The sequence below is a fragment of the Crocodylus siamensis genome, chromosome 8 (assembly GCF_052110815.1).
Source record: "Crocodylus siamensis isolate JL-2025a chromosome 8, ASM5211081v1, whole genome shotgun sequence".
NCBI classification, from domain to species: domain Eukaryota; kingdom Metazoa; phylum Chordata; order Crocodylia; family Crocodylidae; genus Crocodylus; species Crocodylus siamensis.
Window position 1 is genome coordinate 14,784,097 of NC_143402.1, and position 16,244 is coordinate 14,800,340.

General features: G+C 40.9%; 1 protein-coding gene across 5 annotated transcripts in view; it reads left to right on the forward strand.

Annotated features, from left to right (window-relative positions):
- LOC149858104 (phosphatidylinositol-binding clathrin assembly protein-like) overlaps window positions 1–10,549 on the forward strand; it is a 48,658-nt gene extending 38,109 nt beyond the window's left edge. For 3 of the 5 annotated variants that reach the window (XM_090061748.1, XM_090061749.1, XM_090061746.1), the window contains 3 exons: window positions 3,629–3,694; window positions 3,935–4,042; window positions 5,330–10,549. In XM_090061748.1, coding sequence (XP_089917874.1) covers window positions 3,629–3,694; window positions 3,935–4,042; window positions 5,330–5,344 — 189 coding nt within the window. In that variant the 3' untranslated portion in view covers window positions 5,345–10,549. The remainder of the gene's footprint in view (window positions 1–3,628; window positions 3,695–3,934; window positions 4,043–5,329) is intronic. The other 2 variants (XM_090061750.1, XM_090061747.1) reach the window with 1 other exon arrangement.
- Window positions 10,550–16,244: the final 5,695 nt, after the last annotated feature.

Below are 16,244 nucleotides of genomic sequence, written 5' to 3' on the forward strand. Positions count from 1 at the left end.
GAACCATAGTAATGCAAAACCCAACTCGGGGGTCCAAATAACAGATTTATTAAACAGACAACACGCTACACGGCCCCATGAAATTACTGGTTCTGTCTCACACACTCGCACATGTGCACGCAGCAGAAGAAGGAGACTCGGTGGAAGGGTTGGAGTCGAGGTAGGGAAGAGAAGCAGAGGCCAAGTCCTTGGTTGAAGAGGGGCTGGGGGGTGATAGCTACCTAGCCAGGCTGGAAAGGGGTCCTTGTCCAGTAGGTGTTGTCCAGAGAGGGGTCGCTGGCAGGGCCTCTGGGTGGATAGGTGGTGTAACATGGTGCTGGTCCAGATGAAGAGGGTGTCCAAAGGAGTCAGTCTTCACTACTCCTTTTTATGGGGCAGACTACCTCTGATCTCCTATGGAGAGGGCCTGTCCAGGCAATGTCAGTCCTGTTTCAGAGGGCTCCAGGTGTTCTTACTGAGCATGTGCAGCCCGGTACAATGGTGGGTTGCCTCATCTTTTGTTTCTTGAATGTGGAGGGTGGTTCCGAGGGCTGGGTCATCGGTCCAGGTATTGGTGTTGATGGTTCAGTCATTCAGAGGGAGCTATTTTTAGACCTACTGCCATTGTCTCTCAAGCACCCTCATTCATCCCCATTCATTCAGGAACCAAGTTACATAGGAAAGGTAGGTGTGAGTCATGGGTTACACAGCTGGGCCTGGGGACAGGATGGAGACTTGACAAACAAAATGGAAACTTGACATGACTTATGCTAACTTACATGTGTAGGCCTAAATCATATGGTACCAGTAAAACAGTAATATAGAACAGTAAAAAATCAATATAAACATAATAATTATACAATATAAAGAAGGAGAAGAAAACAAAACAAATATAACTTATTACCAAAATGAAATGCTGAAGCTTATCCTATGTCTTATCTCACTTATACTTATTTATAGGGAATAGAGAGGGAAAGAAAAAAAGTCAGAAATGATTGGGGAAGGGGAGGGAATGCATTTTAAAAGGAAGGGGGGAAAAAAAAAAAGAAAAACAGGGTTTTGCTACACTTGAATGTATTGAAGATCCCCGAGTCAGCTATGAACTGGAATTTTGTCAAACCAGTCATAGAAGTAAGAAACATGCAGAGCATTATACCCATTCCTCCTTTGTTTTCAAGACAAACTAAATGAAGATGAGTCTTATCTTGTTCTTTGCTTCCCCGGTTGAATAACTTGTCTGCTGGATAAGTACCCTAGTGCTTTTATATCCTTGGTGTAGAATTGCAACGGATCCCTCAAGAGTACATCAAAAGAAGCTGAAGAAAGGATAGATTTGTGTGTGTGTGTGTGTTCTTCAAACACTTTAGTACATTTTAAAGTACCAGTTATTGAGCATCTTGAAATACTGATGCTAGATAGAAAAATATATATATACACAAAAATATTTAGGCACTTCTATCACTTAGTGTTTGCAAGGTTCTTGAACTGCTTAAGCACTCTTGAAAATCTTACTTTTCTGTGCAGGATAGGGTGGGATTTAACCCTTAGAAAAGGGTTGTACGTCGTGTGTTTGCAGGTGGGGGGGAGTGTATATATGGATTTCTGCTAAGTTATTAAATAATAATGTAATACACAGACCATGCTTTTGTCTACTTTTATATATTGCCCAAAACAAGGACAGGCATCCTGATTGGCTATAAGGTAAATCACATAAATAGTTGAGACAAAAGTTACACTGAAACTGAATATATAAAAAGTCCTAAGTGATATTAAAGAATATTTCAATTTCTGCTTAGTGTGGGTCATTCAGTAGCAATTTCTGACCTGCATCCACAATATCACCAACTAAAAATAAATGGATAATGATAACGTGTAGCTCTTCAAATTGTGTAGTTTCTAATTTTTGTAGAGTCAGGAGCCAGAGATGTTCTAGGTTACTTATTCTTGGCCTGAACCTTTAAGAACTCAGACTACCTTCCTGTCTCTTGCTTACAAATGTACTAATGGTGTCTCCTGAAATGACAGCTTTGAAGAAAATAGGCCTGGAATGCTGATAAAAGTCTTCCACAACTTATTGCAAATGTCTGACTTGAGGCGTGTTTCCATCACAAGAAGGCCCTGGTATAAACCACCCCAGTGAAAGCTCTTCATGTTTGCTACCTATTGAAATGAATGTGATGCGAGGCCTTGAGGATGTGTTGGGCACATGCTAAAAAGCTTAGTCTCTCAGGAGTGTTTACTGATACATTTCCGTCCTGTTTGTTTAAGGAGGCGGTGTGTGGAGTGGGTGTTGCTTGCCTCACTGTGGTGGTGCTTAGCACAGGTCTGTGGCAGTATAGGCACACCATTTAAAGTTTGATCTTCCTTTCAGAGTTGTTTGTCTGTGTTGCTAGTGTGAGCTAATAAGTCCTACCTTTGCTGCCCTCTTTCCCGGCCAACCCCCCTAAAAATACAGGCAGGAAATCCTGCACAGTACACACGTGCCTTCAAGTTACCATTGTGTGTATTCTGATATTATCCATTATCAGCCTCTTTCTCAGTGTCTCTTCAAAGGGGTGACTGTTTTAAAATGTAGGCTTGATTCTTAATTTAATAAATGCTTAATCCTTCTCTGACTGTCTTGCCTTTTTATATGTATAATTTGTCACAGTCCTCAATTTGCATTGTGTGGTATAGAGCCTGCGTTTGCATATGTTGTAGCCAGGTCATGCTTTCTTTCAAGTACCACATCAGTTGTATCTTTCTCTTACGCAACCATGACTGCTTCTCCTTGATGCGCGCTCCTCACATTGGCTTTTATGTCACGTAGAAATGAATTTATAAGTGGCTGCTCCCACTGCTGACTTTCTTTTTTTCCCTTTGCTATTCAGTACCTAACCCCCCTGCAAATACAAGGATGGAAGGTGTCAATAGGCAAAGAATCAGTCTTGCTCAAGGGTTCCCTGTTTTTGTTGAATGATTGCTAGCTTTTTCTCTCTCCTTGTACCTAATACTTGGCCATAACTATGTGATGGGTGTGTGCATGTGTATAAAGTTAAAACAAAACCAGCAGGCTTTGTGTACATGAATACACTTTTATATAGCATGCCCGACACGCTGTTGTTTGCATGGATGCTTGAAGTGGAGCTTCAAAGTCTTGTACCCCAAATGTTTGAAAAGCTAGCAGAAGCACTCATATGCAGCTTGTTTTAGCAAAAACCTAATCAGCATTTCTGTTGTTAGCCTGACCACCCACCTCCCTTAGATAAAGTGTTCCTCCTTTTCTATACAAATTGCCTGATTAATGTAACTTTTTATTGTTTGTATTTCAATTGTGCTTTTGCAGTTACAGCACATTATATTACACTAACGGTTCTAGTTCAACACTGAACACTAAATTCAGTGGTCACAACAAGATGAGATATAGTTCATTTTGGTACCTGTTCCTGGGTTGTCTGGTTTCAATAACTCTTAAATAATTTTCTGTCCTTACTCCTTTTTGCCATGCCAGAATGGAGTACATTATCCTGGATATGTAAGTTACTTTCTCATCAACATGTAACCTATACTAAGTACGACACAAAATACAATGTACTCTGTAAAATAAAGATGTGTTACCAGTACAGCTGTTGGTTTTTTAGGTAACTAGTATTTTTTCTTTCTATTTTTGCTGTTAAAGGTACCTGCTCCAATGACTTATCCAGTTACCACACCTCAAGTGCCTGTGTATGGGATGGTAAGCAGCTTGTTTGATTAATTTAATTTCTTCTAACACTAATTATATACATTGTCAAATATCACACCTTAATATACTTGACTTGTCCCACATTTGTTCACCCTAAGACAGAATAAAGGAGCTCCATGTTTGTGTGTGTTGCTTGTTTTTGGATTCAGTATACAAAGTTTCAGTTCATGGATTCACTTTATGGTTGTAATGTGCTCTTTTGGGCTGTTGTTTAATCACTCTATTTTGTAGGTACCGACTCAGATTGCACCGGCTCCTCTGATGGCACCCCAGCCAATGATTTATACACAGCCAGGCCTAAGGGCAACAAATCCCTTTGCACCTGTTTCTGGAACTCAGGTGACTTTTTTTTTTTTTTTAATGTGAGCTTTAAACATTAAAGGAAAATTCTGGTTACAGTAAGAGCAAGTAAATGAATTGTAGTTTAACAAGTATCTTTAGGAATTTTACATTCCTCGTGTGCTCCAGTAAAATGTCCTAGCTTGTATTGATTATCCAGTTTGTGAATAGGAAAAAGGTCTAGTTTTAGTTATTTCATGGTCCTGTAAGCTCTAACAGACTTGTTGGGGTGGGGGGGACTGCCATGCTCTTTAACTCTGGAGTTGAAAAGAATCCACTAAAACGGAGGTGTCAAACATACTGCCCACAGAGCTGCTTTATCTGGCGCCCTGGACTACCTGTGGGCCACCAGAAGTGAGGGGCGTGGCCTGCTACAGAATCCAGGGCCCCTGTGGACCTGGCAGACATGAATGAGAGATGACACAGCTCCAGTTGCTCTATGGCTGCTTCACCTGGTGCCACTGACACAGCCCTACTTCCCCAGCCTCTGGTGCTGCAGCATAACCTGGGCTAGAGTTGGAGACTGAGCTCTAGCTCCAACATGGGGCATGCAGCAGCAGCTCTGGCTCAGAACTGGAACCTTCCTCTCCCCGTTCCTTTTGCCCTGGGCTGGATCTGGCCTGCAAGGGGTCCTGTAGTATGGATTTGTCACCCCTGCCTTAAAAGAATGTGGCACTAAGTAAAACTGCACCTTCCTTTTGGCCCAGGGTGTCATCACTTGGATCTCATTTGGGTCATTGTCATCTATTCCCACACTGGAAAATGTAATGGGCTTACTCTGTAAGGATGATGGCTTTTGATAGACTGCAGCCTGCGAAAAATAAAGGGAGAAGGATAGACAAATGGAGAGCAGTTAAGAAATGCAGGTCAGGCAGATTTGGCACAAAAAAAAATGGAAGGGGTGGGGGGAAGAGTCACCCAGTCATTCCTGGAGTGGTTCAGCTTTACATAGGTTAGGCAATGAACAGATGTTTTCTGGTGGGTTGGGCCCACTGCTGGAATAGAAAACTAGACTGAATACAAATGTTATACTGGGGTTGGGGAATAATCACTTTTTTTTTTTTCCTGCATTGTTGTTTGAATCTTGTAGCTTTTTGTATATGATGGTGCAAAGCTTTTTGAAAAACCTGCCTCACCCCAGCCCAAATAATAATAGGTGATTTAAGTTGGGCATCTCATTTGTAGGCACAGTAATTGATTCACCTATCCTAGCGAAAGAAAGACTATATAGTAGTAGTAGACTGTGTAATAACCAGTTTTCATTAAAATCTAATTCCTTCCTTACAGATGCAGTTTATGTAGAGCCGCCAAAGCATCAAGATACATTAACAACCAAATATTGGTAAAAAAAGAGACTGAATTTTCGATCTTCTTACAATGCAGTCTTCAGCAGGGCATCTACCTACTCCCTGTTCAGTGTAAAAAAATACTTTTGAATGGCAGTGCTTTAGAGATTCTTGTTTATAACAGTCACTGTGGTATGGAATCATGATTGTTCATTGGTTTTAGACTGTTCGATTGAAACCTGAAATCTTTGAAGCTGAAGGTCAACTAAGTTTAGAAGATGAGAAGAGTCTGACTTGCACCTTCTGAAGAGGGGCTTACATGATTGTTTTGTAATTTTATTCGTCAACAGATTGCCTGTAGAAAGTTAATTGAGGGTATCATAATTCTATTTATTTTCTCCCTAAACTTTGTGGCTGTTGTAATCAAGGCAAGACTCACATGAAGTTGAGCAATAAAACTTTCATATGCTCTAATAAAGTACTGATAGAGTAATGCTTGCATTATCATATAAGGCCAATATTGTGTGAAATCAGACAGCTCTTTCTCACTAGAATAGCTTCTTGTAATTCATAAATTTTATACTGTGAGTTTTAAATGCTGTGAATCAATTATCTAACAATATAACAGTATATGAATGAAAATATTAACAGAAAACTGGTCTATTGGCATTATGTCAGTGTTACATTGCTAGCTGAGAAATCCAGGCTTTGGCATGAACTTGGGATCTGTCTCCAACCAGGGGAAGCTAGTATGTCATAGAAGAGCCTGTGCAGCTTCTCAACAGATGGCATTAGCTGCACTTCCTTACAGTATCTATCCTGTGTGCAAATAGCAGCATCATTCTTAGTTCTAGGAAGAGTTGCCTTCATGTTACAGTAAAACTAGGCACACCCAACAGTAGCAAGCTAGTGGGAATAGAAAATCTTGTTGCCAACCACTAAACAGGAGATGACCTTTCAAAATTTGGGTAACTGTTTTTAAAAAAAAAAAAAAAGGAAAAGTAGCAGTGCTGACCTCCGAGAACCAGGACTTATCTTCCTGATATTATCAAGCCTTAGAGAATGGCTTGTTCCACTTGTTCCAAATCCCAACCCTGTCCTTACTAATGATAATTATTTTAAATGTGTTGATGTGTTAACTTTTAAGTGCACTATTTATTTAATGCTGCAGTATTTCTCATGTAGTAATTGCAAAAGGGAAATGCTATATTAAGAAATTTGCATTTCTCATAAAAGAAAAATCTCGTAAACCATTAACTAAGAAAAAAGTTACTGCAGCCTACCCAGGTATACCCAACAACAGCTTCAAAAGATGGTGAGGCATTTTCATGTTTATTAAACTATTCCAATAAAAGTTGTAAGTTGTTAGCGCTATATATATATAGCCTCATCCTAAACACCTGAAAAATAAAAACAGCATTAAAGTATGCGAAGTACACAATTCAGTGAGAGAAGTGCTCTCATAATGTCTGCATGTGACTGAGAGAATTTTAAACTGTTTTGTCCTAAGAAGAAAACTAGCAGACCTTTCTTATTCATTTTGGGTGTTTATACACATGCTCTGGGGAGCAGGGTGGGGGAGCCACTCTAATTAAAGCGCCCAGAGCATCACGTGTATCAGCATCTCCGCGCTGAAAAATGGTGGCGGAGGTGCTTTAACTAAAGCTCATTGAACAGCTTTAGTTAAAGTGCCCCAGCCACCATTTTTCAGCACAGGGACACTGATGCACGTGATGCTGGAGTGTGGTAATTACTGCGTTGTAATTTCAGCTCATTGGAGCAGCCTCAATGTAAGTGTATAGGCGCCCATTGTTTCTACAGCTGTCCCTTCTTGTTAGTGATGACCATGTTGTTTTGGGGCTGTTATTAGCAGCAATATCATGAAGGTTACAGATGCCAACATGTAAGTTGGTGGATCTTGCCAAACTGTCCTAGAAGGAACCTTTAGTAAATACAGCACTTAATGGTGTTCTGTAAAGCCCTTCTTTTTCTCTTTAGGTATCTGTGTGTATTAATTTTGTGCCAAGTGTGCAAAAAAAACACCTTATTTCATAAAAAGATATATTTTGTCAAACTAACCATGATTTTAAACGATCATTTTGACATGCATTTGAAATTTATAACCATTGACTTTCTGTGAAACTAAATATTACAAGTGGAGCAGGAGTATTAAGCCAAAACTCTGGACACTTACTGGCAGAGAGAGAAGCTGACTAATATATAGGGATTAAATATTGAAATTTGAATTATGAAGGGCTTTTAGTTTTAATCAGCTCTTCCTGGGTTAACCAAACGTATGATTGTGTTTTAAAATTAAGAGGTTCTCTAGTGTGTGTGGTGTCTCCATATACTGGAGAAACATATCTGAAACTTAAAATAAGATATTCATTTATTTTTATTCTTTTTATTTTGTACAAAAGTAATTGAATTAACTCGATACAGAAAATCCTCCTTCCAATCTTCTATCTTAAATCCAGATTAGATCAGTACATATGATACACAATTGTCATTTTTAATATACAGTAGCACAGAAATGACAGTGCCCAAAAGGTTGTGACTAACTAGTATTTTGCACTGTAATGGTAATAGTCTTTTCCACAGCAGATTATTTTATAGCCATATTTCTCGATTACATTTTAAATTATTTGAATGATTCACACTAAAATATGCATATGAGTGACTTGACAACATACATTGGCTATAACTAGTCAAGATTTGCTTTCTGAATAGCTAGAATGTACTTGTTCTCTACTTCCTCCAGTCAGAAACAGGCTTATTTTTAGTACAGGTTGCTGTACTTTTTAAATTTATGATGGATTATAGATTTTTTTACAGTGATATCTTAGAGTGCTTTCTTGCAATCAGGCTGTCTGATACCGATTTTAGTTTAGTATTTTAAAAGGAAAATACAGCCACAACGTACATCTTCAAAATTTATAAGCTACTTTCCCTTTAGTCGCGTTCAGCATATGTTGATGCATTTGGAGACTGAAGCAAAACCCATATGTAAGTTTATCCTTGTGAAGAAAAGATTGCTTAGCATACTTATGTCTTCACAAAAGTGTATAGTAATGCTTTTATTAACTATTTCCTTGTGTACATATTGGAATGTGTAAAATGCTGGAGTACCATTTTTAAACCACAACATAGTTTCATAAATAGGGAATAATGTAACTCCAAGAAATCAGGACACTATCAAGATTTTTATGGCTCAGTATTTGCACTTCAACCCTCTGAAAGATGCTTTGATTTACATCAGTCTCAAGGATGGAAGTATTTTACTACAAAGAGCCTGCGAGTGTTACATGCAGTAGCTGTGACAGAAACAAGGCAGTGAAGGACATGGGGAGGGTTAATAATATGCATGTGTACCAGTGGTGGTCAACCTACAGCACGTAGGCTGGATCCAGCCTGCAGAGCTGTGCCATCTGGCCCATGGGGTTCTCCATGGGTTTTGAAACTTGGCAGCAGGGGAGCAGTGGCAACCGTAATTGCTGCACCTCCCACCACTTTCCCCATTGCTGAATTTCCAGACCCAGGAGCCACCTCATGGGAGGAAGGAGAGATGCAGAAGTAGTCACTATCCTGTCTGTCATGGTGGCCCTGGGTGTTAAGCTGCCTTGCTCTGTCCCTGCAGAGCCCCCTGGGCCAGATAGAGCTGGTGTGGAGCATCTGATGGACTGGGCACCACAGCCTGTACCACTAATGAGTCCATGTTTGCATGTTTGTGAGCCTTCAGAGTGCTTCAGAAAGCAGGTCCTTGAGGCACTTCCTGCCCCTTGTTCCCTAAGAAAGTGGGAAGGGTGGGGGGGGTGACATATGCTTGCATTTTTCTATGCCTGATGCATTTGGCCAGGAGTTGTTTTGGCCACATAATTGGGCTTTTTAATGCTGTTGGAGTTGTTTTGGCAAGCTTTCTGTTTCTGATGGGGCATTCTAGGAAAAAAAAATTGAGTAGGGGAAATGAGAGCATGATGACTATTGGGCCTCTGAGACTTGAAAGTGTCCCTTTTTTAAAATACCTGCTCCTTTTTAATGTTCTTTAGACATAATTAATGACTGTCTCCAGAAAGTTCTCTATTTTAATTTTTTTATTTCAAACTAAAATTATGTAATAGAGGAATTTTTAGTTCTGTGCACATAGTGGTGGAAAATTTGTAGAGTTAAAAATAGTGAGCAAACTTTTGTAAAACATTGAATAACCTCTGACTGCAAGGTTGAATACAGGGTGTGTCCAGATCTGTTTTTTGATGTGTGGCAGGGAGGGGTGGGTTACAATTTTAGACTAGTATGCACTGTGGATCGGTGCTTTATTTGTACATAAAAGGGAAAATTTTTCTTTTGGGTAGTTTGTATTGTAAGGACAACATCTAAAGGCACTGTGTACCAGTCATTTATTCCATTTTAAAGATTATATTTTTTGAGTAATGGAAACTGTACATGTTATCATTTATACATTTATCGGTAATTACTTAGGGAAATATAAAAGGTATGTTGCTATTACTCTGAAGATGTATTTGATTTTTGATTGTCATTTATTGCTAAATACATTGCTGCATCGCTCTTTTTCCACAAGTATCTTGTGCATTTATTTAAAGAGATTGTAATAGCTGGTGCAGTTTTTCTGAAAACAGATGTTACATTAAAAATCTGCTTTTGGTGCATCTCAAACCTGTAGCCTTGTGACACAAGGTTAATCCTGAACCAAATATTTGGCTAGGATGTTGTTTATAAAGAGCACTGACAAAATAGGTGCTGAACAGACGTTCATTTGGCATTATTTATTTAACAGGTGTTTTATCACTATACATTTCATTTTCCCCATATAACAGGTTTGTGCCTTTTATTGGGTATTTATTTAAAAGGAGCTTAGTATAATGTTTTTCTAGACACGAAGGTGTCTAATGTCAGGTCTTTACAGGTTTATTCTTGTATGGCTTTTGTTTTCCGTTTTACAAAAATGAACACGGAATGTGAAAGTGGGGGCCATCCACTAGCCATAAAAAAATTTTTAAAAAAATTAGAAAGATTTAAAGATTCAAATTCTACAAAATAAAACAAGTTGCTAAAGCACAAAACTGGCTATGTTGACATTTGATTGTGGCACTTCACAATTTTGACAGTATACAAAAAACTGTTTTGGGTTTTTTTAAGATTTGTTGCTCAGAATCATTCATTTGTTAATGAAACGGATTTTGAAAAATAAACTTTGGCAATAAGATGTGTGTTTTATCCTTAATGTGTCCTCAGAAGTTTAGTGCCGACTACAGGTTGCCATGAGAGATGACTTTAATGTTAGTGCAGTGCTTCCTAAATGTATATGAATATCAAGTCTGCTTGCTTTGCTATATTTCAATATAGCTGTGGCATTCTCCCTTTCTTACTGAAGATGGTCAAATCCTGTTCAGAATGCTAGTTCAAATTGTGTGGGTTTGATTAGAAAATCAATTAAAAGGCCAGTATTTATATTGAAAAAGACGACTTGGTTTCCTAAGTCACCATTAAATTCTAATCTTTAATGGTGAATTGTGGGGTGGGTGGGCGGGCTGGTTGGTTGATTGGTTTTTGTGTCTGTAGCCTAAGCCTGGAGTTTTGGGATGGGGCACACCATGAAAGGGGGAGGGCTGGTGAGAGACTGCTTCATCAAAATGGTTAATGCGCATTGCACGGTGAATGAGAACTAATACACAGTAGACAAGGTTTCATCACTAGAAAGAAAACATTAAAGGTAGTTGGCTTTGTTGCGCATGTCTCAATACCCAAGAAAACCTAAACTGTAAAAATGCCCATGCCCTAAACTGTAAAAATGACCATCTTTCTTGTAAAAGATTGTCAGACCGCCCTTCTTCTGGACAACTGAAGAGAAATGGCTTTATTTCAGACTGATCCATCTCCTCTTTCAGTAATCCTGGATAGACGTATCTTCTCAATGCCTGTGACATGACCTGCTTACCTTCTTTGCTATATTAGAAGTGCATAGTCCTTTAAAAAGCCCCACTTGTCCCTAGGGTGGAGGGCAGTAAGGGTACAGGCAAGTGCCCAGGCAAGTGCCCACAGATGTTGCTTAGGTAGTCACTGCTGCACTGAGACAACATACATGGAAGGAAAAGTAACTGTAAGGTAGGTGACTGTTGTGTTCATACAGGACCCTCATTACCTCCTGCTGGTAAATGGGGGCGGGGGGGGGGAGTTCTTTCCTGGTTTTGGTTTTTATTCTCCTTTGCTTGTTAATATTAAAGTTTTATCTTTTTGTCTATATTTCCTGGCAGTACTGCGTTTCATTACCTCCTATTCCACCCCCACAAATGCACACTAATCCAGAGGTGGGCAATTATTTTGGGCAGAGGGCTGCTTCCCCAAGTTTTGGCAAACTGTCAAGGGCTGCATGGGTAGCCCCACACCTTGACTGGTGCCCCACCCCTTGGCTGCCATCTTGTAACCAGAAGTCCCACCCCCTGACCTGTGACCTTTGCCACTAGAAGTCCCTCCCCTTGCCCCTGGAAGTACTCATTTCAGCAAGGGGTTTTGCCATCTTGGAACCAGAAAAACACTAAATTATATTCTAAAAAGTAATTATCTACAACATTTCATTAATTTTATTTCAAAAAATACTTTTGTCCTGATTTACATGTGTTTGTTTAGTGTATGCAGAGGTGATTGCACAATAGCTTAAATTGAAGTCTTGTATATTGGGGCATATAGGTTTGTGGGGGCTGTGGGTGGGTATGGGGGGGGGTGGCTGGGTTTTGTGTATGGTAGTGCAAGGGGAGGTGTAGGTGCATGGTATGGAGTGGGGGGTGTGGGACTCAGCCTATCAGCACTAACAGACTCTGCCCCTGTGCCTGTGTACATGCATACACTGCCCCTGTGCCTGCACAGACGCTCGTGCACGCACACACACTGCCCCTGGGCATGCAGAGACGCACTCCGCCCCCGTGCCTACAGACAGTCGCACACTCTGCCCCGTGCCTGCGGACGCGCGCGCACACGCGCACACTCTGCCCCGTGCCTGCGGACGCGCGCCGCACACGCGCACACTCTGCCCCGTGCCTGCGGACGCGCGCGCACACGCGCACACTCTGCCCCGTGCCTGCGGACGCGCGCGCACACGCGCACACTCTGCCCCGTGCCTGCGGACGCGCGCGCACACGCGCACACTCTGCCCTGTGCCTGCAGGCATGTGTGTGCATGTGCGTACACATACACACGCACACACACCGCCCAGGTGGTGCTGAAGCAGGAAGGCAGGGAATTGGCTCGAGGTGGGCAAGGCTCGGCTGCTTAAGCCTGCAAGCCTGCTGAGGGCTCCCTCTGGGTCCTACTCCTCCTGTTTCCACCCAGCTTTGACAGGGAAAAAGAAATATTAACTTACTAAATTTTTTAGGGGCTCCATGGGCCGGATAGAACAGCCCGCGGGCTGTATTTTGCCTGCTCCTGCTCTAATCACACCAGTTGAACGAATGGACAACATAAGACAAACTGAAACAATTTAGGATGGCCTAGGCTTAGGACCCTATTGTACTGTAAAAAAGTGGGAATGGCATGCCTGTGTATCAGTACCCCGTTCATTCAAAAATTATTCTCTACAAGAAGGTGGGTAACTGCTTTGTTTCAGAATTGAATGCCAAATTAAGAATTTTTTATTAGGTTATCCCTGTCATTAGGTTAGTAGGTGGGCTTGGAGGAAAAGACTCTTGATTCACTTTTGTAGGGAACAATTTCTGGATAAACTATAGGGATTGACGCACAGGCACCCCACTGCATCTTTTGTGTTACAATGTACCTCTAGAAATTAACAGAAGGAGAGCACGAACTATGGGTGGTGTTGGTGTTTCACAGCTGAAACAGTGCAGACAAAACAAGCTTGGCAATAAAGCTCTATGCAGATGTGCACAATTAACCAGTAGGAATGCACAGAAGCAAGAATGTGATGGTATTAAGGGCAGGGAAATCAGAACTCACTTTCAGCTCTAATATTTTAGTACTCATAAAAAATTGTGTAAATAATTAAACATGACTTTTTAAAGAATTACTAATGTGCTTTTTTGGAAGGAAACGGTAATTTCAGGAAGATTTTTATCCAGCAGCAGTCTAACTCCATCTCCCATTCTATCTAACTAACAGGTTGGATGTCAGTGTGGTTTTTGAGAAGAAAAGCATGCTGGGGCCTTGGTCCATATTAATTTTACAGTGCTCCTGTACCTTTTAACCCCTGCATTGTCTACACATTAACATCTAAAACTAGTTTTAAGCACACTTTAGGGATTTAAAGTTGCCCCATTCCAGGGTTTATCTCTGATCTGTCCCATTACTGTGTGGCTACTCCCCACAGATGAGCTGTCCAAGCTGCAGTCCTCCAGCATCCTGGAATACAGTGTTCCCCACCCTCCTGTGTGGACAGACTTTCCACCCCTTGAACTCTACTGCCCAGGGAGAGGTTCTGGCACCAAGCCAACCCCCTTCCACTCCTGCCCTCATTCCCCTCTGCCCCCATCCCCTGCCCCACACACAGGGGGCAGGGCATAGCCAGTCAGGAGTGAGGGGCACTGGGTCGGGACTGGCCATCAATGTTTACAAATGGGTACAAAGATGGTTGAGAACCACCGTTCTAGAAGCAAGTCAGTTGTGCAGGTCAGGCACAGTCAGAGAAGGTTTTTGTCCTTCTGGTACGACTGCTTCAAGCTCAAGCTGACACTAACATCTGAGCAGCTCAAACATGTAATAAGGCCCCTAGTAATTACACAAGCAAGTAACTGAAGTAGAAGCAAAAAACTCAGCAGCCTAAGTAGTGAGTTGCGAAGTTGCATTTCCAGTGTCCTGCAGGTCCAGTTGGAGTTTGGTTATGGTGGGAGCTGTTCTGATCTTGAATGAAATACAGGTGAAATTCTCTGATGGAAATATCTCCAGCTAACCAAACTGAGGTAATATAAAGTTGAGGATTTCAAAATGAATCTATTCCTGTTTTGCAGGTGTTTAGCACTAGGGTGTGGATGTCCCAGCAACTACATCCAAATGGGTGAACGCAGCTGCTGCTGGATTAGCTATTTCCATTCACCTGTGATAATTTAAATTATATAAATATATTTTAAAGACAAGTCCAAATTTATGCTTCAGCATTCTTCTACTGCCACCAAGAATCCTCCTCTTTGTCTGTACAGACAAAACCCTGGAAAATTTGATTGGCTGCCAGTTGGTCAACTTGGTTAGCAGATTCTGAAAAGAACTTTGATAAGAGGCTTTCACATGATTTATTAATTCACCTTAACAGGTTAACCAGTTTTTCAACACATCTGTTCAACATTGCTTAAATTTCCTTACATCCAGGAGTTAAGTGAACTCCTGGATGTAAGGACACCCTCTTTGTTCCACCTTTGCAGTGCCATTTACAATGAAGTGCTGGTCCAAGGCTCTGGTCCCTCTATGCACTACACCTAGTAAGACTAATATTATTGTGTTACAATGTGCCTGTGGTGGTTATTAATAAGAAGAATCTGGATGTTTTTTAATCTTGTTTTTAACATCATGCAATGAACAAAAAAAATCATGCAATATTTTACTCATGTTTATAACTGAAAAACAGTCTAGCTTAGTCAATACCATTTTGTATGCACTGAGGAACAAACCCTGCTCTGGCCCATGTACACTGATTTTGTGCAGGAATATTTTATAGGGATCTTTGCATAAAGTAGGAAAGAAGAGTGAGGGAATTGACTTGTTCTGCTGCTATAGATAGGGGCTGGTCAAGTTTTGTTGCTAACTGGTGAGGTTTATTGATTTCCCATGCCCTTTGATAAACTCCCTGAGTCTTGGGTCCAAATTTTCTCTGCAATGCTGTGATTGTGGCTCTTCACAGCAGCTCTCTCAGCACACCAGAAGCAGGGCTTCCACCTGCCATTTGCAGGACAATATATAGTCCTGTGTTCAGGGACTGGAGAGAGCTGATTTGCCTCTTTAGGGCTATGACTGAGTTATATGGTACTAACCTTGGGGAAAAGGAATGTTGCACTGATTATGCATTCCTTGCATTCACATTTACTCTAGCTGTCTGAGTTCTGAAGAAGATAGCTTCCTCGACCACCACAGAACTGCACTAGAAGTCCTGAGCCCTGCAAAAATTGTTCTGCTACCTCCTTTCTGTCCCGTATTTGTTCCAAAGTAGTGCATACAACTGTAAATCTTGTTTTCCGCAGTCGTGAATTGCAAAATATGTTCCAGTATCTCCTATTTCAATAGCCCATGCTGTTGCCTTCTGTTTCTCAATGTAGAGGAAAACATAAGCCTGGTAAAAGAAGAGCTAAGTGCAGGTATATCAACAGAGCAGCTGGAAATTGACAAGAAATTTGGACTTTCAGGATAGTCTTTTGCAACATCTTGAAGAGGCAAATTTGTATGGCTACATAATCCTATTTATACAGGGTACCTTCTAGCTTTTGCTTGTACAGTCAAATCTCTGTTATCCAACATCCCTGGGGCAAGGGGATTGCCGGTTATGTAAAAGTTCTGGTTATCTGAAATGCTGGATAACAAAGAGAATAGTGGGTGCAAGTACACGTGCCTCTCTTGGCCAGGCTTAGTCTAAAATTGCCATTTTTAAGGCGCATTAAGGGTCTGTGCCTACATGTGCATGCCCTTAATGCACTTTAAAAATGGCAACGTAAAACTATGTAAGCCTAAATTTGATACCTGCATAAAGGAGGTATCAGATTTAGGTGGGAATAGCTAAGTCACATTAGCATGTGTAGATGTGCTATTGCGCATTAATGCAGCGTGCATCAATAAACAGCACATTAATGCATATTAGTGCTGGTGCTAGCACTAATGCAAGTTAGCTATCCGCACCTAAATTTAATGTGCCTTAATGTGCATGTGTAGTCACATGCCTAAATTGCCTTAAGCAAAGGCACATTAAGTTTCTG